The following is a 25,479-nucleotide window of genomic DNA, read 5'->3' as shown; positions in this document are numbered from 1 at the left end:
GCTGCTGATTTTGAGAAACCATTCCATTCCCTTGTAATTTTTACTATGAAACATTTTCATCTCAGTTGTCTGATTTTTTTTTTTTTTCTTGATTTCTTCTTGTTATGCTTACATCTTTGTCATTATTTTAATCCACAAAATTCCCAGCTTCACATCTGCAAATACATGTAGATTTTATGTAATCTAGTTTTATGTCCTTTTCCTTTTAGGTCTCTTGGGGTCATTGGATGTCTGCCCTGTGAATCTTTGTATTGTTTTCCCACATTAAGATGCTTAGCCCTGAATATATAGTCCTAAAATGATCCGTTACCTCTTCCTTTATTTACATCTTCCACCTATGCCTCTCCTTGCGCAGCCTAATCTCTTATTTGTTAATTTGTTTGCCAAATTTGTGTTTCACAAGTACCTATCCCAGGTAATTTCTGAAAGTTTTTTACCCTGCTCTGGTGCCAAAATGCAAGTTAGCTAATTTAAACTCTTAAGACATTAGCACAGAGAAATGATTGAAACATTTATTGTGTAGCAGAAAACTTTTAGATTAACGATTGTTCAATTCAAACATGATTGCAGGGAAAAGAAGGAGGGAAGAGAAGAATATCTGGGTAATCTCTGCACCTGAGGAAAATATATGGCAGCCTGTGACTGCTGTAATGAGCCCTGGGGGCGCTAGCAGTTGGCATCTTTCAGCTGCTCTGCCTTGTGCTGGAAGGCTGGACCACCACGAAGCAGCTCCAAGGTGGGTAGCAGAGTGCAAAGGCTAATTTAAAACTACAGCTGCATTTTGCTCCTTGTCTTTGCCAAGTATTCTGTGGTGAGAGCTAACGATTGCTACTGCTGCCCCACCGAGTGTTCCTTTTTAGGAGGGTGTAGGCCTCAGCTCAAGGGCATGCACTTCATGCAGCCCTTTATAACTGTACAAGCACTTCTAGCATTATACAACTTATGTTCGCTTTGCTCTTTTTGTACAAGCATGAACGATCCTGCAGAATACAAGATGACAGAGAAACGCGGCTGCTTTCATTTGCTTAAGTTTTTCAAGACGTAACCTTTTATCTCTAGTTGAGTTTGCTGCCTCCCTAAAGCCTGATGTGGCATTTATCTTTTCTCTTAGGCATTCAGGATGTTTTCCCAGTCTGCATTTCCTTGGCCTGTTCCTCATAGCATTTTCCAGTGAGAGCATCAGTGAGATATATAAAGGGGGCTTATAAGAAAGGGAGAGACTTTTTACCAAGGCCTGTGGTGACAGGTCCAGAGACAATGGTTTTAACTGAGAGCAGATTTAGATTGGACACAAGGAAGAAGTTTTTTTATGATGCGGGGGCTGAGACACTGGAACAGGTTGCACAGAGAACTTGTGGATGCCTCTTCATTTGAAGTGTTCAAGTCCCTGCTTATCACAGGAGGACTGGACTAGATGATACTTAAAGGTCCCCTCAAACCCAAACTCTTCTGTGATTCAGTCCTGAAAATAATCTGAGCTATTTGACAGGTATTTGGATGTTGGAATTGATGTCTGTTCGTTGTTTACTGGTATAATGTTTAATATCCAGTGCTAGTTACCTGAATTCAGTTCATCCTTCTTTTTCTCAACCCAGCGAGACTTTGGCTGAAACTGTTTTCTTTCTGGGTACTAATGCTTGATTCAGCTGTAGAGGTTCTCTCTGCCTCTCTTGTCAGCCTAGGAGGATACTTTCAGGAAAGTGCTCATGGGACCTTGGGTTTCTGTCATATGCTTCTGGTTCAGAGGAGTGCTTTGTGTGTGTTTGCCTAGCTAGAAGAAGAAAGCTTTTTGATTTCAAACCATTGGAGAGAGTGTGGTCTGCAAACCAAACTTTTTACCTTGCTGCATTACTCTCCTTGATGGCATATTGATTTACTTTACTCAGCCAAGTTGGGCCAGGCCCAGCTTTCTGCCCAATTACGTGTCTCAGCGTCTTGCACTTTCACATCTTAAGCAGGACTCAGACTTGTTCCTCCATGCTCTGTAACTGCTCTTCATAGTGAGCAAACACAGTACAGATACACCTGGAGGCAAAAACGACGGGTTCCACCCCAGACATTGAACACCTTCTCGGCAGCGTGTGGGATTTCTACTCCTACAACAGCTTCCTGTTTTCCCATGCGGCATCATGCAAATGAACAGGTCTGGGAACAGAGATGAGTTGAAAGTTTGCTGTATAGGTGCTTGAGTCCTTTTTTCTGCAGAGGTTGTGTTGAAGATGTGCTGGCTAAGGCATCTTGAGCATTTTCTCTCCAGTCATTATGTTTCCTTCAGAAGGTTTCTTTATATAAGAGCAGCAGGTGGTCTTGGCGTTCAGAGTCTGTGCTGATTGCCTAGCCATGGACATTAAGTTGGGGTAAAATTTCAGATCACTTCTTTAAGAAAACCAGTTCAGTCTGGTCCAGTGTTATGGTGATGTTTGCTGAGATGGTTAAGCTGCTCAGAGGATGTGCTTTGAGCTCCTAAGCTGATCTTGCTGGTAACTGTTGCCAAAGGGATTTAACTATCTGAATGGGTCTGGGTGTCATATGAACGTGAGAATAAGTAAGACAACAGATGCAGGAATGAAAGGAGTTGAGATGAGTGCAGCACCCCCACTTTCCCTGGCAGGTTTTGGTTTGAGATATTAACCTGGCTCAGTGTCTTCTGAGGTTTAGCATCTCTCTGATGCTGGGAGGGACAGACCTGTCTTGCTCCTGGCCGCTTGCTTCCCATGTGTTGGAAGGTAACTGACTGCCTTGAGCCAACTCAGCCTCACTAACCCTCCAGTACATGAACTGTTTATAAAACTGAGTTCTCCAACTGTCTTGGCAGATCAGCTTGGCACCAGAGCTGGTTCCGGAGGGGGCAGCAGGGTGTGTCTTTTAGGAGCAAGACTCAGACTGACTGCTGCCCTGTGAAACAGCCACCTGTCCTAACTCCTTCTCCTAGACTGAGGCTTAGTGCTTGATCAATGCCTTTAGACTGCCTCCAAACCTAATAACATCATCACTGATTTAGCTGCACTGTAGGTGAAACTCTAGTGGTGTATTACAAAAGCTGCTTTGACAATCATGCTTTATTTTTGACATAATAGTTACTGTGTTTTTAAGTATCATCTTACAGTACATGTGGCTGTATAATTTACAAATTGCATATTGCTAGCCTAGAACAACAAATTTTATATTCAGATATGAATTGACAGTTGTGCTGCTTTGTTAGAGCATGAACTTACAGTGTGAGAAACAATGATGTTTTCCTGATTTCTCTTGCTGGAGGTTGGTCATACAGGATTGTCCTCAGCAGAAGACAACACTTCCAGCAGTTTATTTTCTTCTAAATATTACTTGCAGCTTTCATGCAAGTAATAATTATAAGAAAAAAGTTTATTTACTGGCCAATTATCCAATTTTTTAATTCTTGGTCTTTGCTGGAAAATAAAATGAAGGGAAATGCAAAAGGAAAACTAAGTCATTAATGTACTCTTTGCTTCTAGCTTTCCCTTCATTTGATTGTAAATTGTTTGCAGTAAAATTGCAAATTAGTAGCTTGGATAAAGCTCTATAAATTCCTTCAATATCAGATTTAAATGAGGAGGAATTGGGCCTCTAACCTTCATAGAGCGTAACTGTAGCTAGATGTATTCCTAGGGGCTAATTCCTCCCTATCATTTGCTTGAACTCTCAATTGCTCACTGTTTAATGCATAATAGGTGGATGCTGGAAGATGCCTAAGAAGATGCGAGATGGAAACTTAGGCACTCTCATTACTAAACACGGATGTCAGAGGACATGCTGCATCCTGCAGCAGGCTTCTGAACAGAAGTGCCTCTCAAAAACCCACACTGCTTTCCAAGAGTAGTGCAAAATTTATATCCTGAGTTGGCAGAAGGTGAGACAAGGGTTACACTGAAAGTAGGTTTTCTACATTTTGTAATAAGAGCAAGTTGGAATAGCCATCCCTCCTGTAAAAGAAAAATACCAGAAGAACTTCACGGTTAATTGTCTCCCTGTGTCTTACCTAGGTACAGGGAAAGTGTCCTACAGTGTAGGTAAGGTAAATTTCGGATTTGTGTGAGGTATTACTACTGTCACTTTATTTATTTTATGACCGAGATAACTTCTTCCTGTTTATCACACAGCTAAAAGAACAATTTTTCCATTCTCAGGCCTGTTGAGCAGTGTTTTTGTTTCACCTGTGTTGTTTTTACCAAAAGCCAAAGTCATAGGAAGTATAATCTTTACAGGCAATAGTCTGAACTTTTAGAGAACAGCCATGGAGAGAGAGAGAGATCCTTTATAGAGGGTCTGTTTGATGTTTGGTGGCTATGCCCAGCCTAGAGGAAATGATCAATGGCTGGAGGTACATCTGCATGTGCTTGTTCCAGCTGGGTGTATGGGAAGAGGGCACTTCTGTGATGCAGAAAATTTAAGCTCTGATTTGTGTGCATAAATAACTGGATTCAGGTATTAATTAGCTTCATTTGGAGAATTGCAAATTAAAGGAACTCATACCTTCCTGTCAGAACAATTTTGTCTACGTTGTGCTGGCTGATAAATCAGATTGCATAAAGGGGATATTGTGTGGGTTTTCCAAGAGCAAATCAGAATATTATAATATTAAACCTGTGTGTTTCTTTTTCTCTCTGGTGTGCTCCTTATGTCTATGGAAGAGTTTCTGCTCCCTTAATGTCAATTTGAACTGCCTTTGTAGGATACGTGGTGACTCTTGTTAGCTGTGTGGGGCATTAGTCTGGTTGTCAGTGGGGAAGGCTTCTTCACCTCAGGCATTCGAGATACAATGCTAGCCACATGTCCCGCTTTGTTGGACTTTGAACGTCTGTCTAATTCTAACTCATTTTCCCTGATCCAATGATCCTTCAGCCTGGAAAGGCTGAGCTGCAACACTCATCTGTTCAAGCTGTGGGGAAGTAGGGTAGTTGTGTTCTGTTTATAAAGCAACAACCAAGAGCAAAATGCTTGACTAGAATGAGCAAAAATAAAAACAGAACCATGAGGCAAATCCTATTTATCTTTCCCACTGGGTAAATGCAGCCGTACAGTCTGTGTGGATGGTATACACAGAGCTGGGATGGGAATGCATTTACAAGGAGACCTCTCACCTGCAATTGTTAGTAGTATCATTAAGCTGAAATGAAACAAACAAGGAGGTAAAAGATACTGGAATTTGAGTTTTGTTGGTTTGAGTGGTTGTTGTGTGGTTTTTGTTTGGTTGGTTTTACTGCTTTTTGTTCTGCAAAGATGAGAATGTCTTGTTTGTGTCTTTGTTGCTTTGGACAGTTTGTGTGCTTAATAGCTGCTTATCCTTTTGAATTAGGTTACACTGGTTTAACACTGTGCGGAAGCCAAGCATCAGAGAAGTGGTGGATGTCCCTGGCCTTTTTTCATTTATATAGAGATTTATTGTGTCACTAGAAGAGTTAAATTTCACCAGTGCCAGTGTAGTATACCTGGTATGCAGTCACCTCATATGCTGGCTCTGCAGCTTTTATTGCTTATGCTGTCAGTGCATATTAAGAATTAGTGAGCAGTGTGCACTAGATTGTTTTAGACGTGGTTTATATTCTGTTCCTAACATACCCTGACAGACCGTGCTATCCCAGCTGTGCTGTGTTGGTAGTACCGGAAGGAATATCAGCCACTGTTGTTAAGTTTGGAACACAGGTTCATTTACAGCCTCAAATTCTTATTTATACTTCTACAGAGCTTTATGAAATAGGCATCTGCTGGGATGACAGCTTCTGTCCAGAGGTGAATCTGTCTAGAGGCTTGTTGCCAAAAGTAAATTCCAAATTCTGCACCGATTTAGCAAACCTTGTATCACCCATGTTTTGTAATGAGGAATATTTTCAAACTTGCCTTTTTCTTAAGGAGCAAGAAAATGGGATTTTTAAAGAAAACACTATATTTTTGCAGACAGCAGAAGAGAGAATGCTTCTGCCTGCTTCCTGAATTAGGCAATGTTTTTTGCTCAGTTGTTTATGAAAGTGGTGGTAGACCAGTCTGTGCTTAGAAGGCCTGAACCTAGTGCTGCTAGACCATTTGGATCATTTGTGGGCTATGGATAGAGTAACGTTAGATCTTTCATTTTCAAGCAGACAAATAAATTATTTTTTTCTGAGTGCTCTGTATTTGTTTCTCATCTGTTTTATGTTTCTCTTGTATATCTTGTATCTATAGAGTGGTGTGAAAAAGGCTCCAGCTCGCCAACAGAGGGAAGAGAGAGAAGCTGGCTATGACAGTTTTAAGTGAAGAAGCCTGCAAATAGGGAAAGATGGGGAGGATTGAAAAAAAAAATAGTGAAAAACAGGGACAGGATTGGTAAAACATGAAAAGAAAAACATAGGGAACAGGACAAAGGAGGAAATGAAACTGAAGGAGAAAGGAAACTGAAGTGTGAGTGTCAAAGAAAAGAGAAAATGAGGAAAGCAAATAGAGGAAAACAGAAAGATTATGTAGTTATCAAGTCTTTTTAAAATATGTAAAACCAGAAATGTTTCAAGATGTGACTATATATATAGAAATGAATATGTAGTTTGAGCCTTTTAAAATACAGGCTGTAATCTTGAATTTTTCAACTCAAATTGAAGACCTGTGGCTTAGTGGAGCCGTATCCCCTTTAGTTATACTAACAGATGGACACATTAGTGATACCTCACATAGAACATTCCTCTGTCTTACTGCTCCTGTGCCCTGGGTTGTCCCTATTCTGCCATATGGCCAACAGTGATAAATGGTGAGGTCTTAAGAGCTGGTTCCGCTGGTAAATGACTGCGGGTGAACAGGTGAATGGACCGAACAGTTACCTGCTTTTGAAATGTAAAACTGTGTGTGAGACTGAAGGGTGGAGACAAGTACCATCACGCTTACCATGTTGTTCTGGATGAAATTGGGGTATTTGAAGTGGGGCAGTAGTCAGCAGAATGGTAAAGACAGCATCCAGTACATGCCTAAAGCATGTGCTAAATAGGCAATAGAAACATCAACAGAAACAATCAAGAAACTTTTCCCCTGGGGCCAACATCATAACACGTTTCTATAAAACTTGTTTGTTTGGGAAAATGTGTATGCTAGTTAATTGAAACATTCCCTCCTGTCAACTGAGAATTGACTGGAGGAACACCAAAGCAGACAAATAGCAGCAAACTGTTTGCAGGCACATTTTTGGAGCCCTGTCTAGTCTACAGCTTTTGAGTTCTTCCTTTTTACCAAACTATAATGTGAAAATTTCAAATCAGCAATGAAATATATCAGGAAACTTAAAAGCAAATAACAGTTTGAAAAGAGAGGGAAATGTAGTACTCAGATCTTCTGTGTGTCAGGGTAAAGGAAACATGTTTTATATTGTTTGTGTGTTTGCAAAGCTGTGGTCTTATTAGAAAATAAACCAAGGAGCTCAAAATAAAACTCCTTTTTAGGAACAGTTGTACTGCTCAGTTTACCACACTGATATTTATGGCCAAGTAATCTAAATTTCTCTATTCCTTAGAAACCATCCGTCCTCTTGAAGGTGGGAAGCATCTTCCCACACTGTCAGATTTAAATATTTAATCTAGAGAGTGAACTTGAGTTGAAATGCAACTCCTTTGGCAATGGAAACTGCCTTTGAAGTTTTTGGGTCTTCTGCATTCCATGTTTCCTGTTTTAAATTGAAAGAACAAAGCACTCTGGAATAGTGCACTGTAAGCACCCTGTGAAACCTGCATGTCAGACATCTGGCCAGCTGACATGAGGAGCCAGACAGAAGGAGGAGGTCCAGGGGCATTTCATTCATCTTCCCATCAAACAACCTGCCTGAGGTAAGAGAAGTTCATGTGACTCAGAGCTAACACGATCAGTCGTATCCTCAATTACAGGGCAGCCAGACTCAAGGGTTCATTAAAGAAAGCTTACTCCTGTGCTTTGTTGGCCAGGATGATGAAATACCCCATACTAGCTCTTTTAGGACTTAAAACTATGATCTCTTGGACAGAAAAATCCCCAAATTCATTTCACCTCTCTTTCCCTTAATTCCATAGGTCATTTCTCATCCAGCTCACATAGGCTTTCCTGTTTTTCATTGTCCATAGATCATGACTTCTCTCAGCTTCTAGGCAACAAGATTCATGATCCTACTTAAACTGTGAAGCTTCTTAGGATGTGCCTATGTGAAGAAACTCAAGCTGGATGAAGTTTGTGACATTTAAATCTTCATGTGTGAAAAAAATAAATAATTGAAATCAACTTGAAACTCATTTCATTACACCAGGTCTAGAATATTATTTTCAGTCTAGACTGAGGGTGGAAATAATTTTAGCAATACTGATGATAAATGTGTCATACTGGGCTGAATCATGCCTTCTCATCTTCGTGTACTGCCTTGGAGCAGTAAGTATTAAGACTTGAGGTTGTGCTGTCCCTGTGCAGAAAGTGGCAAAAAGTACAGAAGAGATTCCAGCAGAACAGAGATGCAGAAGACAAATCAGGCAGTTTATCTTTCACCAAAACTATTGCTACCATGTAGGGCTCAACAAAATCGGCTTGTGAGTAGGAATCAGGCAGTTGAAGTTGGATCTAAGCAAGCCGGAGGTGAGGATACAGGAGAGCTGGAGGATGCCTTTGAACAAGTCTCAGTTGTCCTGTACAGCAAGTAGTTTAGAGTCACCGCTAGATTCTTGGGTGCTGCAAGATCTTGAGCAGCAACCGCTGTGATTAATGATTTCTGCCATCTCTAGTTGGTGGGGAGATTCTGTCCTAGCTTAGTTATGATTTTATAGGACTCTTAATGTCCCATCCAGGCTGAGCAATGCAGTGTACATGGGCTTAAAGCCATTAGTCCTTAGGCAGCTGCACTCACAGAATGCTGCAGCATTTCTCCTTGTCAGTGTGTACTCATGGCAGCACAATGCACCATTTCTTTCCTCTGAAGTGCCGCTACAGCTGCTGGGGTGTTTGGCAATCTGAACAGGGAGCAGGAGCCTGTAGTAGCTGCTGACTTTTTGGTGACACCTACTTTGTCAGACTGTCTATCTCAGAAGGGATCTGGAGCAGCTTTTATGTTAAAATATCTATTGTATTTACAAACCTGCACTGATGCTTGAAGAGGGGTTTGAAAAATTGTATATGTCATTTTTAGGTGAAGTTTGAAAAGCCTGGTGTATATCATATAGATCATATACTTAATGTATAAACATCGTATATGATTGTAAAATACGAAACATCGTCACACAGCATGTGTATCTGAACGCTGGCAGGGATCAAGGTTATAGATAAAATGGCAGGAGATGTGGAAAAATTCCCACTTTAATAAAGATTCAGTGGTCAGTATGGATATTACCCTTCAAGTAACTAACATTTGTTTGGTCAGAGTGACTCAAGTAATTACTGGCAAGTTCTGTTTGTTTTTAGAATCTGGTTCTTTCACCTACCTAATTACAGAATTCCATTCTTTTTTTGAATGATTCAAGTATTGACTTGCTGGTAGGAAATTTTGGCTAGACTGATACTGAGAGGTATGTATTTCTTTTAAACTGGATTCCATAAGCCAATCAGAAGAACATGTCCGTAAGCATGCTGAAAGAGAGTTTGGCAAAACCTCTATAGTGTTATCAGGCAGGTTCTGGTTTTCTGCTGCTGATAATCTGGATGGGAGCTGGGTGCTGCCTATGAACCAGGAGGCAGGGGTGCTGTGGGATATGGTTTGTTGAAGGTTACGCTTGCACTAGTACAAAGTGCTGTGCAGTAGAGACAGAGCTGTAATGCCAGTTTCTTGGTCCTGAGGATCTAATGTCCACCTGCATGTATTTTTGAGGTGTTGGACTAGCTCTGGTTTAGTCCCACATGCTCATGTAGTGGCTCAGGTGCCTGGGGTGTGCTCTTGGAGAGCTGCTTCTGATTTAGTTACACCCCAAAGGAATCCTGTCTCTGGGCTCCAGGGCAGCACTGTGCTCTGTTGGGAGAGCTGCTGATCTGAACTACAAATTGGAAAGGACATAGCTGGTCTTTCTGAGTAACTAAATTGAGACCATAGGAACGGGCTGTTGGAGGCAGTGGCAACACTAGCTCTTACTTACTGTTAGCTAAAATCAAGGTCCAGTAAGAATAATACCTATTAAAAATGTTCTTTTAATGTTGTTCACTTGGCTTCAGGTACAGGAGAAAATAAGGAAGCTCTTTCTGCTTTCTGGGGCTAAATCAAGAATTAAAAAGGGAATCCATGTTAAAATAAGAGGCTAAGATGCCAGAAACACTACTGCAATTATCTCTCTGGGATAGCTGTGGATATTTTGACATAGCTTACCATGACTAAGCCATTAGATGCAAGTGCCTGTGTATTGAAAGCATAAAGCAGTTAGTCTTCTACTAGCATTATTGAATGTTTTTATTTAAAACACCACCACCCACCTTAAAATCCAAATCTAATTAATTACACAAAAGGAAGATGCTTCCTGAACAGTCATGGTTGGAGCATGCGCTGCCAAACCAGACTTCATATGAAGTGAACTGTGTTAGCGTGAGTGCTTCAACATAAAGCGGGTAATAAGGAGATGGTAAAGCAAAAGTGCTTCAACAGCTTCTTACACACAATGTGTTTGCTACAGGCCCATTTTTGAAATGTCGTTACTTAAACAAATGAACAAATTTGTGCTTATTGAGCTATGTTGTTGAGATGTCCCATCAGCAACATCAAATCCTACAAACCTACCCAGATTTCTCACAAAACAGAAGTCTGCAGAGTGCCACACAATTAACTTTGTGAAGTTATTTTACTGAAGGAGTAAAAAGACTCAAAAATTACTTTTTTAAAAGTACCGTGTTGGGCTTTGTATTTAGTCTGTCATATCTACATTTTGCAGCCACCGTTTTTTTAACCTAAATGTGGGGTGAAGGAAGCTATAAATGCTGTTTGCTTAGCAGGTTCAAGTTATTCTGCATGAATGTGAACTTAAGATAGTGTTGGAACTATACTAACAATGGGAAATCTTCTCAATTCTGGTTAAGCACATTTTGCTCCTGGTCATAGTGGCTGCTTAAACACACCTTGAACTAATGTGGATTTGTTAAAGTTTTCCTTTTCTGTCATTTTTCTCTTCGGCCCCAATTTGTATTCCTGCCCTCCAGCAGTGTGTTACTCAGAAATCTCTCCTTCTCCTGCAGTGTCAGGCCAGCGCCTTAGCTCTTTGAATACATGTTGTTGCAATTTCTACAAATCATGAAAGAGAATTATATAATCTTAAAAGCTATGGCTCTGCTCTCTGCATTCAATTATTCATAGTTTCACCATTGTATTTCCATCCCCTCTCACCAGAAGTTCAGTGCAGCCTGACGTACCTTCTGTCATCCAGCGGGCCGAGTCCTGGCCCACATTCTCAGCAGAACAATGTGAAGTCCTGGCAATCCTTCACTGTCATTTTAGGAGAGGATTAGTTCTTGCATTGTTTTCATATAAATACCGAGATGATCATAGCTTTTGTCAGTGATTGCTGCATTTTTTTCTCCTTAAACGCCAGTTCAGTGAACAGATTTTTACAATTTGTAGCTCCTCAGTCATCCTCTACGGCTTTTTAATCTCTAGGGCCAGATGGAAGCGTCATCCTTCAGCATCACTTGTTTTGCGTAACACTGGGATTGGAACTACATTTGAATAGCACATAGTCATAGATGTGTAAGTGTGTAAATATTTGGCTTTTCCATCCATGTATTTTCTCTTCTAATGTTTTGGTTTGGTTTTCTTCAATGCAAGTTTTCTACAGGGAAAACTGTGACAAACAAGTAAATGTTCTGCCCTAACAGAAGAGTCTTACACAGGAAAAAATGATGATTTTGGTCAAGGAGATTTGAGAGAGAAAATGACACTAAAGTGGTAAGTTTCTAAGACAGCTGATGACTTGACTTACCTTGGTTTCAGGGCACTGATAACACTGCTGTTGGACTGATCTGGAATGATGTGGGGGTGTTTTTTTTTCTTCTTCAGAAGCTTTATTTTAAGCTCTCCTACAATCCTAACTTTGATTTTTAGTTGTATTTATGGATTTGTTCTCTGCTGTCAGACTGCAATCAATTGATTGAAATCCATAAATAATAAACATCAAGTTTCAATTTAATGCAGTAACAAGATGCTATCGGAAGAAGTTTTGCGTACTTGAACAGCTTTTTATAGCCAAATCCTGACACGTTCTTAGTGATAGGAAGCTAATGGCTTTCCCGCATGTTTGTGAAGCCCATGTGACAAATCCTATACGGTAACTGAAGGAGAGGACATTCGTGCACCTGTTTGTGGAAGGGTTACATAAAAAGTCCTGCGACATATTTCAGCATCTACCAGTAAGCTGAGCAACTTGACCTGCTTTACCCTTTGTAGGAGAGATGATATTGAATTAACAACTGGGGGAATGGAAGGGGGGGGAAAAAAAGACATACTAACATGAAAAAACACATTTTATTGCACTTAAGTTATAAGAAAATAAAATTTCTAAGTGAATCAAACCATAGACACAATCCCTTTAAAGGTTGTTTTCCTCCATCATGTCAAGTTGTTACATAACTAAAATTAACCAACTGGAATCTGATTGTTTTAAATCAGACTATAAATAAAACAAAAACAAAACAAAAAAAAAGGAGGAAAAAAAGATCGCCTAGGATACAGTGTTAAACCACTTTCACAGTTCAGCTTGAGTTGTGGCTCTTGGAGAATGAGGCAAACCATTTGACTCTTTCGTTTCTCATTTCGTTTGCATGTGACATCTTTACAAAAACACGAAGTTTTTGCTCTGTCAGTTCCTCCCAGCAATAACTGTAACAATTGTTTCTTTTTTTTCTCAAATACTGTAAAACACTAAGACTGACCAGCAACTTTATTTCCATTTTTGTATTTTATCATATTTTTTAAAAATTTTGTCTTTTTTTTAATGTATGTTCATTCCATTCACCACAGCCCTCACAAAGAAAAATTTCCCCACAGAACAGGCTGCAATAGCTTTGTTCTAAGGAATGTGTTTTAATTTTTGCCCAGAAAAAAGAAAATAAGCTTTGCACACACACTCAATTCTTTATTTGCAGGCAAACTTCACTCTTAATTGTCTGAAACTCTTCCACTCTCAGCCTCTTAGAGGCACAGTTGGCTCAAGTTTCAGTGGCAAAAAGTCTTTTTCTGTAACCAAACTAGAGCAAATTTGGAATTCAGTCTGGGACTAAAACGTCACAGCAGAAACAAAAATAAAAAAAAATAATTTGCTTTTCTTTCTTTCATTTAGCAGCATAAATAAGTTTGGCCACTGGGAATACAGTACAGGGGTGGGACAACAATCCCGTAATTGAAGACCTACTTCTAGCACCAGCATTGCGAATTAAATCCATCAGAGGACTCTCAAAACCCAGGACAACTTGCCACCTCAGAGCAACTTATGCGTTGAAGAGTGTAGATGGAAGCAACAGTAAATAGATTAAACAGAGGCTAATACTGTGATTGACATTGGCAATGGTTGGCAAAATAAGGAAAAAAAAAAAGAGGAATCAAAGGAAAAAAAAGAAAAAGCTCTGATAAAACTGTACAAAACAATTCACAGTAATATTTTAGCTTTTCCACACCAGGAATGGACTCTTTGTTTTTGTTTTGTTTCACTGCAGATGCTCTCTAGTTTTTGAAAGTCAACCAGTGACTGCTCGTAGAGGTTGGAAGGGACCTCTGGAGGTTGTCCGGTCCAACCCTCTGCTCAGAGTGGGGCTAAAGGACAGCATGTTGCTCAGAGGGGCTGCCGGGACCCAGGGTGGCCCAGGGGTGCACGAGCAGGCTTGCCTGTGCAGCTTCTTTTGAGATCTTTGTGGTAAAATAACCTTTTAACAAGAACTGTAACAATATTTTTTTTTCACCTCCAAATTGCTCAAGGAGCAGACGGAGGAAAGTAAAGAAATAATTGCACCTGGTTTCGTTTCAAAAGTCGCATTTTTGCAAAGCTGCCCCGGTCAGAAGTGTAGCCTTTTTATGTGACGAGACAGCAAATGCCTCTCTTGTCAGTTAGAGTTTGTCATCTTTGTCTTCTCCTTCGTAGTCTGTAGGTCTTTAGGATCTGCTGCCCCAAGGCAACATCCTGCACCACCAAGGACAAGGGATTTTTTTTTTTTCTTTTTTTTTCTTTTTTCCTTTTTTTTTTTTTTTCCCAGGGGGAGGGACAGGAGAACATCGTCTGCACGTTTGGACAAATTCATCTTTCTGCCCTTCACTTCATATCCACGTCAAAGTCCAACACCAGCAGCTTTGTTTCCTCAGTCCCATTGCGGCTCCCAACCGCACACACCAGCTTTGTGTTAGAAGCTCTGATCCGCCACACGACGCCTCCACTTCCCCCGCTCTCCAATGTGACTAGATTTCGGATAAATTCACCCGTTTTCAAGTCCCAAAGTTTTACAGTCCCATCATCTGAGCTGGTAATTACAAAGTTCTTGTTGAACTGTAAACAGGTCACAGCACTCTGATGCTTGTTGGGACCTGTAACGGTAAACCAAAACATTTTCATGTATAATTAGAAAGCAAAGTCAGACAGCACTGCCTATAGAATAAATACCTAACTATTTGCATACAGCTGTTTCTATCTATTAGATGTGTTAACTCAATTTTTGTGCTTTTAGAGGTACAGAAGCCTTGCCATGCTTTAAATAAGTGAATGCAGGTATAGAAAAGTCCCCCAGGATTTCCTTCTTTGTTACAGTGATCTCATTTTCTTGTGTACAAGCAGGAGGACAAGTGTGCACTTGGATGATGATGAAAATGAACTTAACCATCCAGAATGAGGTGACTGCTATAAGCGTTTGTCTCCAAGTCCCTCTGAAGTGTTACTATGAGATTATCACTAAATATTGACAGTTATATATTGACATATAAATATAGACTGTTAAATCAGCAGAATCTGCTTTACAGGGAAATTTAATTTTCTGTTCCAACCAGCAATGCTGCATATGGTATATGGGGATGATATAAGGACCTTTTTTGTGGGGAGGAACAAACCAATGTGCTCATGTACACGATGCCTGAGTGGCAACTGTCAAAACAGCAACAACAATCTTTCTTCTTTACTGAAATAAAGAAAACATCTTCCACTCATTTGATTTATTGCAACAGACAGTGTACTTTGCCTCCCGATCCAATTAATCAGTGAGCTTTGAAAAATCCAAGTGACCCCTAAATAAATACGTTGACTGTTTTGAGATGTCACTTCCTACATATTTCTGTGGCTTATTAGGCTAATACACCCATAGCAAATTGCTATCAGTCCAGACCATCTGCCTTTCATAATAGGCAAGTGATCTGAATAGATTAAATTAAATACATTTTGTTCTTCTAATTCAGAGAAAGATCATACTGCTGTCATCAGAAAAATATTTAAGATGTAAGTGGTCTGTGCTTGTTTATTTGTATGTAAGTATTTTCAAGTTGTTTGTTTTTTTCATAGAGAATCTGCAGCATAGATTACTGCAGACAGCTTGACTGACATGAAGGTAGTTTAGGCTCACCTTGCAATGTCTGTAAACATTGTCCTGTTTTAATGTCCCAGATTTTGACTGTAGAATCAGCATTCCCAGACACGAGTATATTGTCCTTGAGTTCCATTCCACTTGTGAGAGACTGGTGGCCTGTTAGTGTGTGAATGCAGTTGCCTGTCTCCACATCCCAAACTCGGATGGAAGTATCAAGAGATCCACTCACCACATGGATACCATCAAACTACAAGAAAGGTAAATCTATTACAAACAATTACATTAGGATCTTATAAAGAAGATTATTAAGCATTTAACTCACTAAGTGCAACATTAGATACTATATATACACTATGGCAACTGCATGATAATGTAAGAATTCAGTCTAAGTAGAGATGGCCACGTTTGGTATCAGAGCAGGTGATTAATGGTCAGTGTGATTTCCGTAATAGACGTGGGCTATTGTGGTACCCAGTTCAAGGAGAAAAAGACTCTGAACCACTGGTCTTTTAGCGGTAATACAACTCCTTTAAGCACAACAGAATCCTGACTGTACTACAGCATACAACAGTTAAGAGGATGTAGTTTTCCTAATAAAGATATTAACAAGCCAAAACTGCTTTCTACGAATCAGAGGGACTTCAAGCTGGAGAAGGGCAAAAGCATTAATGCAGAATCATCTACAGAAAAAGAGCAGCATAGGAAAGTAGAAGGAATATAATTGAAAAATGCTGAGTTTAGCCATTTTATAATCATAATTGTGTGCAGTAACAAACTTTAACTTCCAAGTCATTGTAAGGAAAGGCAAACAGGCTAACGTGGGTGTCCAAATTCTTGGATTTTTCTGAGCATACAGTATATATAAAATAATGTAGAATGTGAACTTGTAGAAAAATCGGCTAACAGATGAGACACTTTTGACCAAGAGGACTGAACATGCAGAGAATACAAAGGTGGAAAGTAACTTGAGTGATTGTGACAATAAGATAAGAGTCCAGAATTCTCAAAGAAGGAAAAGAGCAGTAGAATAAAACCAGTGGGCTTCAAGGAGAAATACTTCAATAAATTGAGACTTCCTTCCCATGAGGTTTTTATCTATGTATTCTCTGAGGGGAAGAAGAGTTCAGGAGAGTTGGCACTTCTTAAAGACACAAACTATCCTTGTGTGAAGGGAAGATAGGAAGCGTAGTAAATTACCAAGACCCACTTGGCTAAAGCACAAGGAATTGTACAAAAAAGTAGAAAGCAGATCAATAGATGTGTTTAAAAGAGCACACTGGGACAAAATCAGAAAGGCAGGGCATAAAACAAGATAAAACTAGCAAAAGCTGCTTTACTATTCTGTAAAAAAAACCCAAACCAAAACCAAACAAGAGGACAGCCAAAATAAAAAATAGCTCACTTATGCTCAGTGGGAAGGAAACAGCACGTGAGGCCAGCTACTTTGACTTGTTTTTTGCTTCAGTCCTCAGCCATCTGAGTGTAGGCTCACAGCCTTGACACCACTGACAACTGAGTACAAGCTTTTGCTAGAATGGGGAAAAAAAATCCACATAAGGCAAGTTGTTTTAAGACAATCTCAGAGACATCTGCTGCTATCTTTGAGAACCCATGGAAAACAGACAAGTTTCAGATAGCAAATACAGTTCCTTTCTTTATTGAAGGAGATGATGATGGGAGATGGGGAATTATGGATCAGTCAGACTAAGCTCAATTTTCACAAGGAACTAACAAATTGATCTGGTTGCAAGCCCTTAGCAATGCAGTAAGTAGCAGCAAACACAGATTTGTGGGGAAATGATCTTAACCAGTATGATTTTTTTTTTTCCTGTGACAGAGTAAAAAAGCCATGTGAAATGGCTGATGTCTTGGTTGCGTTTTCAGAAAGAGGCAGGCAGATCTGAGGCAGGGATACTATCCTGCTCAGAACTTTGTCCACAGCATTATTAGAGATATCAGAAAGAGTTGCAGGTGGGGTCTGGCATTTGGTATTTTCATTAGGATTTGGGTGACATTTGAAAGAGTAGAACTGACCTAAAGCAAAGAGTGTAAAAGTCAAGAGAAAACTGTGAGGATTTCAGCTTGGCAGGGAATGAATGTACAGATGCAGCCTGGGAGAATGGAGGCTGGGCAGGAGCCTTTGTTGTAGCAAGGGCAATCTGACACGACTTGGCCATGTGGACTGACTGGTATCTAATAATGGCAAAGAAAGAACCCAATTAAGGGAACTCAACTATCTGAGACTGCTTCTTTTTATAAGACCTGCAGAAGACTCCCATCTCGGACCTCTACAGTCAAAAATGGTTGAGCATGGCACCAGGGTTCCAAAGAATGCAGAGAGCAACTGGCACACACAGACTGCTTATCTGCTGCATGCACTGCATTTCTGGTGAAAATAAACTAAAAAAAAAAAAGGACACTTTTGTATCTGAAAGAGGGGTATGCTATGTAAGGCACATAACGTAATTTTTCACTTCTAGTAAGCATTGGTAAGACTTTGGCTGGAATTTTGCATCCTGTTTTGGGTACTCTGCTTTCAAAAGAGGATGCACACTAATCTGAGTTCAGATAAAAGGATGAGGAGTGTTAAGCAGCAGAGCAGACTTGCTGGGTGGAAACACTAGAGAATGTTCTCCCATAAATGGAACTAAACCAGGTTTATGTAAAATTCTGAATTCTTTCCCCTTTCCCTGCAAATTAATTGTATTCCATGTATGGTATTCATTTCTATTGCATGTAAGGTAATCAGAAAAGGGCTTTAAGGCTGGGCATCAAGACAAACTTTACCTGATACTACCACAGCCAAACACAGAACTGTTTGGATCTGTGGTTGAGCTGTATCTATGAACCCAGAGAGTCTGGGGGTTACTTCAAAGGCAGCTAAGGAAGAGTAAGAAAACACAATGTGGTCAGCAGTCTTCAACCTCTGTGCAAGGACCTCTGGAAAATGGTAAGGGGTGTACAACTGGGGAAATACTGAGGTGTAACAGAACCTGCCATTGCACAGGGCCAGGGAGGACAGGCTGGTTATTCAGCCTGATCATTCTATTTATGGCAGTTCTGATGTTTAGGGCTATTCAGGCCAAAGGGCAGGGGCTCACCAAGCAATTTTAAAGTCCTTCTGTCCTTAAAACTGAAAGCACCTGCAGCCTCTTGCCCCTCCCCAGTTTGTTTCAGAATGCCATGCGTGCATAGCATGACTGTGTAACGTAACCCAATTATTTGATCCATTATTGCCAGTGTATCAGAGCAAGATATGAATATTCATAAGGCAAAACAAGAGCCACTGGTGAAGATAAGGCAGAATAACATAAACTGTTCCCAACTGCCCTAGCTGAAACACAACCCTCGGAATATTTTGAAGAGATAGGTAGGTCATACAGCATTTTTAACATGCTCGCTGCTTGTCTACAGAGTACTCCTCAGCATATGAATGTAAGAGAATTGCTGGAGATGTTTGATAAATTTTACTACGTATTTACAGAAAGGAAACCAATTATGTATTTTGTTCATATTTTATCTATGATGGTGAGATACACCTTATGAAAGACAAACTTTATGAAAAACATCTCCAGCACCAAGCTTCACTTTCTGAGCCACAGACCAGTTACATGCTGAATGCGATTTCCCCATTTTGAACTGTCTTTGTTAATTTGTTTTTCAAGTCCTGCCAGATTGTGGTGAGAACAGGCACAAGCATGAAATTAATTTCTTTCGCCTTTCAACGCCTGGAAGTGATGCTCTGACTCTATGAATGAGCAAGACGATCTTTTGGGTTAGTAAAGGTAAGGAAAGTCTACATGAGGGCTCTGTGCATCTTTGCCAGCTTTGTTCTGATGAGCAGTCTGGGTGAGCGGAAGGCAATAGAGCCATGCCACAGAGCACTACCACAATAACCTGCATCGACAGTAACATGTCGCTGTTGACAAAGCCTCACAGTTGTAGATCTGGCCTCTACTCAGAGAAGAGGAAGTAGAAGGCTGGAGATTTACACTGGAACATTAAAATTTTAGGTTCAGTCTTACTGTGAATTACAGTTTAGAACTGCAATATGGGACTACAAAATAAGGATAAGCGGATCTGCATAATTCAGAACATTAATCCAATGAGGTTTTTGGCACATTTTCAATTACTGTATCATCTGATTTATTTAAAACAGTAAGTTTTGAATTTCTTTGGGGAAAGCAAAAACATAGCTCCAAAACACATGCAAGATTAAAAAAAAATACCCAACCAAACAACCCAGCAACCACAAAACTATTTCATTTGCTGGTATAGAGATTTGGGCTTTATTGTACTGGGTGCTTTAGAAAGTACTTTTCTAAAAAAAGTATGTCTGTTTCTAAATAAAGACAACATATAACTAGTATAACAAAATGAAAGAGGGCACTATCGCAGATGCCTCTGTGTTCCTGTGGCCGGTGTCATTCTGGAGTAGGTACCCACAACTTAATAAACAAGGTGAAATAAACTGACTTCAAATGTTACTTAAGGAAACTAAAGCAGCAGATGAAAATCACATACCTGTAATGAGTAGACTCTGTTAGTATGCCCTTGCAGTGTGTGCAGACAGGTCTCTGTCTCTGGATCCCACACTTTGACCATAAAATCATATGCACCACTTACAACCCTTCTGCCATCATACTGAACGCACCGAACTGCAGCTACGTGGCCCATCAGAACGTGTAAACACTGGCCCGTCTCTATGTCCCAGACTCTCAGGGTAGCATCTCGAGACCCACTGACCACTCTGGAGGAACAAGAAAACCCCTCCTGTACTTAGCGTTGGACATAGAAGTATTACAATAAATCAGTTACACGTTTTATTTTGAGACATGAGATAGCATTAGTCCACTACCCACCAAAGATCCAGTCTGGCATTTTACTAGGGTCAAAAATTACTTCCCTGTTTTTCCTTCTGTGCTTTACTCACCTCCTCAGGATCTATTTGATATAATTAGAAACCAGTATTTAAAAAGGCATTTAATTCCTGAACAGCAAAATGATGATGCCATGAGAAATTATGTGGGCTCTTGTATCTGTCTATGAAAGCTTATGAATATGCTGAGCTCCAGTCAGTGCTAGGAGCATTCTGTTTTAATGACTAAGTTAACTAATTATAACAATGAAACAAAGATCTTTAGAAGTTTTAGTAAAGTAACAGTTATTCTGCTTGATTTTTTCAGTTTAAACTTTTTAAGGCTTTTTTAGGCAAGAACAGAAATGAGAAGGAATTAATATTAATGGAACTGATAAAGATAAAACCTCATCCTTCTTTGAAAAAGAAGGAAAGCAACCAACAGGCACTCTGTCAGCAGCTCCATAGCACAGCCAGGTAAAGGAGCTTTGCCAGCATTTGTTGTGTGGACCAAGACATGGTTTATCATGGGAGGAATTATGATATAATCAGCTAAAATGTACAGAAAAGACTGCAGTGCCAATACTTAAACAGTCATTCTGCAAGATGAGTACAAGTTTGTGGCACTGACAAAAAAGAAGAAATTATTTAGAGCGTGGGAGACTGGATCACAGCGTAACAAAGAACTAGTTTTGAAATAAGGCAGAATGTGACTTTATAAAGTACGTGACTCAATTTCTGTTCTTTAATTAGCACTCTTGTGCTTTTGCTTCTATTAATCGTCTCCTCCCTTGTGTTGATTTATGTAGTTTAGTTTGAATGGTTCACCTGGTTTGTATTTCACCCCATCCTGGATGAGCTACCCAAGTTTAACAATCATTTGCTGTGAACACAAGTGTAAATTATATGCTGAACAGTGACTGTAGCCTTGGACAAGCCTCACCTTTTCTCATGAAGATGCATGCAGCGCACAGTGGAGGTGTGTCCGTATAAGGTGTGTATGCATTCTCCAGTCTCAGCATTCCAGACTTTCAGCGTTCGGTCTGTAGATCCACTGATGATGATATTGTCCCTCATCTGTGATGACCAGACTCCGCCTGTGTGCCCAACCAGCGTTCTCAAACACTGAAAAGAGGTATTTTGCTTAGTTACCCTTTTGACAGAGTTGAACGGAAACTTAAGAAAAAGCAATCTAGGAGGTAACAGTGGTCTCTCACAGCAAGAGCCAGAAGAACCCCTGGAGACTGCTTTGTGATTGAACAGAAAAAATCCTACCTTTTATAAATACTCATCAAATTTCTCTCTGTGTTGTCAGTACTTCGACTAGAAGGAATTTTCCCTATAATTTTCCCCTTGATAAACTAAATTGTCTTCCCAAATTTCTCAACACAGGGAATGTTTTACAGCCTTGAGTCATTTTCCTGACATTTTTCTGAGTCACTGCAGGTTTTCTAATAGCTTTTTGAAGCATAAGTGTTACAACTGGAGAGAGCATTCACCTTGTAGTTTTACCACCCATCCATAAACCATATACTCTTACTGTATTTTTCTGTTTATCTGAGAAACATGGCATTCTATAACCCTTCGCTGCAGCACCAATACTGCAAAGTCCTGTTTCAAACCTTTTTCAGACTTTACTGTTGGCCTGGAGAGAATCCCACATGACTTGAGCACAGCCTACCTTCTCTGATCCCAAATGTATGACATGATTTCTCACCACGCACACAGTGTTTGCTCACACCTACTTCTAGAAAACCTCCGTCACTCTGGAACAATGACTTGTCTCCATGTCTCAGCCTGTATTGCTCACAAGTAATGACTCTATATGCTTTCGCACCAGGCTGCAATAAGTGCTAATTAGCACAGACAAGAAGAGATCCTTGCAAGACCCCTCTAGAAAGATACTCCATGAAGATTCTGCATTTAAATTAACAACATGAGCTCTATAATTACTCACTTTCTAACCCACTTAAGTATGTACCATGCTGATTTTTGCATTGTTCTATTTTCTTCAGTCTGTCATGGGGATACAGCCTTGCAGTGCACACAGCCATCTACTGCTGCACTATGATTTTTATCAGTCAAACCTGTAACTGCATGAGAAAAGAGGTCAAGACAGTTTGATGATCTCTTTTTCTGTAATCTAATGCTAAGTGGTATTAATTGCTGTGGCCTCCCTTTAACTGTTAGTTGACTCCTCTTGACGTAGTCCAGTATATTTTTATCTGAGATAATGTATCCTAAATACCCCGTCTTTCAGTTATTGACATACTTCAGCTTTCTGCCATCCTTTGGATCTTCTCCTCGTGCTTGCACCTTTTGAAAAAACACCTATTTTGCCCCACAAGTAACTTCAGAAAAAGAAATTATGGAATTCAAACTATCTGGATCAACTGTGCTATGCAAAACTGTAACTGGTAGTTGTCGCTTAACATCCTTGTCAGTTCATGCTGAAATGAAGTGTTCTATTATCATTGCATGCTGTATTTCCATCACATGAATCTTCTCCCAAAATATTTTTCCGCACCAGTGATAGTATACTAATTTCTGTTGTTAATATCCTGTTCTAACATCCTTGAAAATGCCTTACTCTTTTGCTATACATAGATTTCCTGTTCCTTAACATTTTTTTACCAGTCTTCTGCAATTCCTGGCTCCAGCTTAATTCACTGCTATCAAATCCATCTTGCTTAGTTCATAGCTGTTATTCACTTTTACAGCTCCTGGATTTTTTTTAAATCTCAGCCGATTTGCTCGTATTTTAGGAAATCATCCTTCAGCAAGAACACAGAATCCTTATTTTGGGTTTTACATCTGTCAAGGGAATTATTTAGTCATGTTCATTTGCACAAACCAACCTTTAGGGTTTTTTATTTTATTAATTCTTCAGCATCAGTAAGCATGAGGGCTGATACAGCATTCTTCCATCCTTCATATACAACCTCTGGCTCTCTTAAAAGTTTAGGGTAAATGCTCACACCACGATTTGTAATTACTTTCAAAAAATTACTGAACACGAATTGTGAAGTCATGCTACTATGATCAGTGTGTGATATATTTAAAGGAACGTTTTGCTTTTGAGAGGGTGGTATGTACAAAAGAAGTATTTTTCAGTTGGGTTTAAGCTGCCTTTTTCAATTAAAAAATGTAAATTTCAATATGGGCTCCTTCATTAGACAAGTCTGTTGTAGAGAAGCCAGCAGAGGCAGGGTGAGGCTGCCCATGGCTTTTAATTTTATTCTTCCCCACAGTAGTATTTACAGTCCTATCAAGGATCTTCTAGGCATGCAAAGACAAGTGCTTAACACGTTCAGCTTCCAACATTATAAAGTGGATACCTTTTACGTCTTAAACATGTTATATCCTCAACAGCTGTCCTGTTGTTAACGTAACTATAGCATTAAAACAAAGCTAAGTACATACAATACTAGTCCAGAAAGAAAAAGCACTCTTTCCCAGAGGCCTTTTCGGTATCTTTGGAGCACAGTCAGCCAGTAACCTTAAACCAAAAATTCTGTGTGCTGAGTAGCTGGCTGCGATGTTCTAACATGAGTGAAATGTTCAGTACTGTCTTTTTGATTGCACATATTGTTTTGCTTCCCTGAGCCAAAATTAAATTATTGAAGCTTATTAAATTCCTGCCTGAGCTGGATCTAATGTAATAGGAAATATTTAAACCTAAAGCAAGTTACTATTTTTTTTTTGGTGGCTCAGCAATATAGTAGCTTAGAAAGAAAAAAAACAAACTCTGTGTTTGAAATCAGAGCCAGTAAGGTGAACACCCCATTTCAGTCACTTGAAAACAACAGAAAGAATGCTGGAAGACAAGTGAGAAAGGGAGATCCAGGAGGGGAAAAGCAAGCTAAATTAAGCTTTAAGGGAGATGAAGTAACGTATCTGTCGGAATTCTTTAGAATCCATGTCACAAACGACTCGGCAAGAATAGCAGAATTGCCAGGAGAACAAGGATCTATGCCAACAGTAACATGAGCAGCATTGCAATTTCACATCAAGGTGACTTTTTTCAAACTAGACTAGTTTCCGTGTAGGAAAAGATGACCCAAATGTTTACCGGTGCCAATCCTTGCACCAGACAGTGCTGAAGACCACCCTTGGAACACGCTCTGATGGCAGAGCAGCAGCAGTTTTGCCATACCAGTGCTCTACCTGTAGCTCATTTCCTGAGGAATTCAGCAAAATAACCGGCTTACCTTGCCTGTGACCGCTGACCACACTTTCAGCGTGTTGTCGTCAGAACCGCTCACTATTCGGTTCCCGCAGAACTGAAGGCATGTGATCACGTGGTCATCATGGCCTTTGAGCACCTGATGATAAAGAACATGAAATATACAGTCACAACTTAACACAGGAGATTAGAAAGAGCAGGAGGAACAAACTGCTCTTCCCATTCATGAATTATAAAAGGCTAGAGTTGCTTCAGTAATAATAAGGCCCCTTGGTCCTGCGTGTCAAGTCTAATTTGCCACCAGCTGCAACCGAAGAAGGTATTTTCCTTCTCTCATGGAGTGATACTGCATTGTGTAGCAAGCACACCACCATTACTGCAAGTCTCCTAAGAGGACCAGGAAAAATCGCTAATAAAAGTAGGCTGAATTAGTACCTGGACATTGCTCAATTCCCCTGCAGTTATTCCATCTCTTTATTTTTCAGCTGAGTTACTTTTACCTTTGAAGAGTTGTTTCAATCTTGGAACAAAAAGGATGGGGTTGTGGTATTTGCTGCATACTTGTATTGCAGTGGTCAAGGCTGACTATATCTATTTTTTTCCTTCCCAGCCAAGCATTGTAATCTATTAAATGACAGGCAGCCCTAAGTCAAAAACTAGAAAACCGTTAACTCAATTAAACACAAACAAAAGCAATAATTTAATGTGCTGGCAATGGGGATTGGAATGTTGCTTTAGGGAGGTGTGATTTTCATTGCTTGATTTGGGAGAAATGGCAATTCACAGTATATTTTACTGCAATACAGCAAAAAGAACCCTTATCAGAACACATAGAATGAGGAATTTTTTATTTAAGTTCTCTGTACACTTTTCAAGATGTTCATTGAAGTGAAATGGGCATTTGGATAATGCCCGAAGCTGTAATTTTCACAGTAATTCCAACATAACTGGATGTGGCATATCAAGGCAAGAAACACAGAGCCGT

At 39.9% G+C, this 25,479-nt stretch overlaps 1 protein-coding gene and 1 long non-coding RNA gene across 7 annotated transcripts in view; one reads left to right on the top strand and one right to left on the bottom strand.

The window, feature by feature from the left end:
* The first annotated feature begins 9,445 nt into the window (after nucleotides 1-9,445).
* Nucleotides 9,446-21,258, top strand: LOC134173486 (uncharacterized). Of its 2 annotated transcripts, none has more exons than XR_009968276.1 (6): nucleotides 9,446-9,491; nucleotides 11,555-11,644; nucleotides 14,607-14,767; nucleotides 15,528-15,708; nucleotides 19,116-19,235; nucleotides 21,118-21,258. It is a non-coding gene; the product is annotated as an uncharacterized LOC134173486 (long non-coding RNA). The 2 variants fall into 2 exon arrangements; XR_009968275.1 differs by lacking the exon at nucleotides 21,118-21,258 and adding an exon at nucleotides 20,637-21,083.
* Nucleotides 12,400-25,479, bottom strand: part of FBXW7 (F-box and WD repeat domain containing 7) — a 173,608-nt gene continuing 160,528 nt past the window's right edge. For all 5 annotated transcript variants that reach the window (XM_062637520.1, XM_062637519.1, XM_062637521.1 and 2 more), the window contains 5 exons: nucleotides 24,520-24,633; nucleotides 21,252-21,433; nucleotides 19,975-20,200; nucleotides 15,487-15,697; nucleotides 12,400-14,464 (listed from right to left, as the gene is read on the bottom strand). In XM_062637520.1, coding sequence (XP_062493504.1) covers nucleotides 14,196-14,464; nucleotides 15,487-15,697; nucleotides 19,975-20,200; nucleotides 21,252-21,433; nucleotides 24,520-24,633 — 1,002 coding nt within the window. In that variant the 3' untranslated portion in view covers nucleotides 12,400-14,195. The remainder of the gene's footprint in view (nucleotides 14,465-15,486; nucleotides 15,698-19,974; nucleotides 20,201-21,251; nucleotides 21,434-24,519; nucleotides 24,634-25,479) is intronic.

This window comes from Pezoporus occidentalis, unplaced genomic scaffold (genome assembly GCF_034315485.1).
Source record: "Pezoporus occidentalis ecotype Australia unplaced genomic scaffold, CSIRO_AGI_Poc_V1 ctg53, whole genome shotgun sequence".
Classification (NCBI taxonomy): domain Eukaryota; kingdom Metazoa; phylum Chordata; class Aves; order Psittaciformes; family Psittacidae; genus Pezoporus; species Pezoporus occidentalis.
The sequence above is the reverse complement of the archived record's forward strand: the minus strand, read 5'-3'. Positions and strand labels throughout refer to the sequence as shown.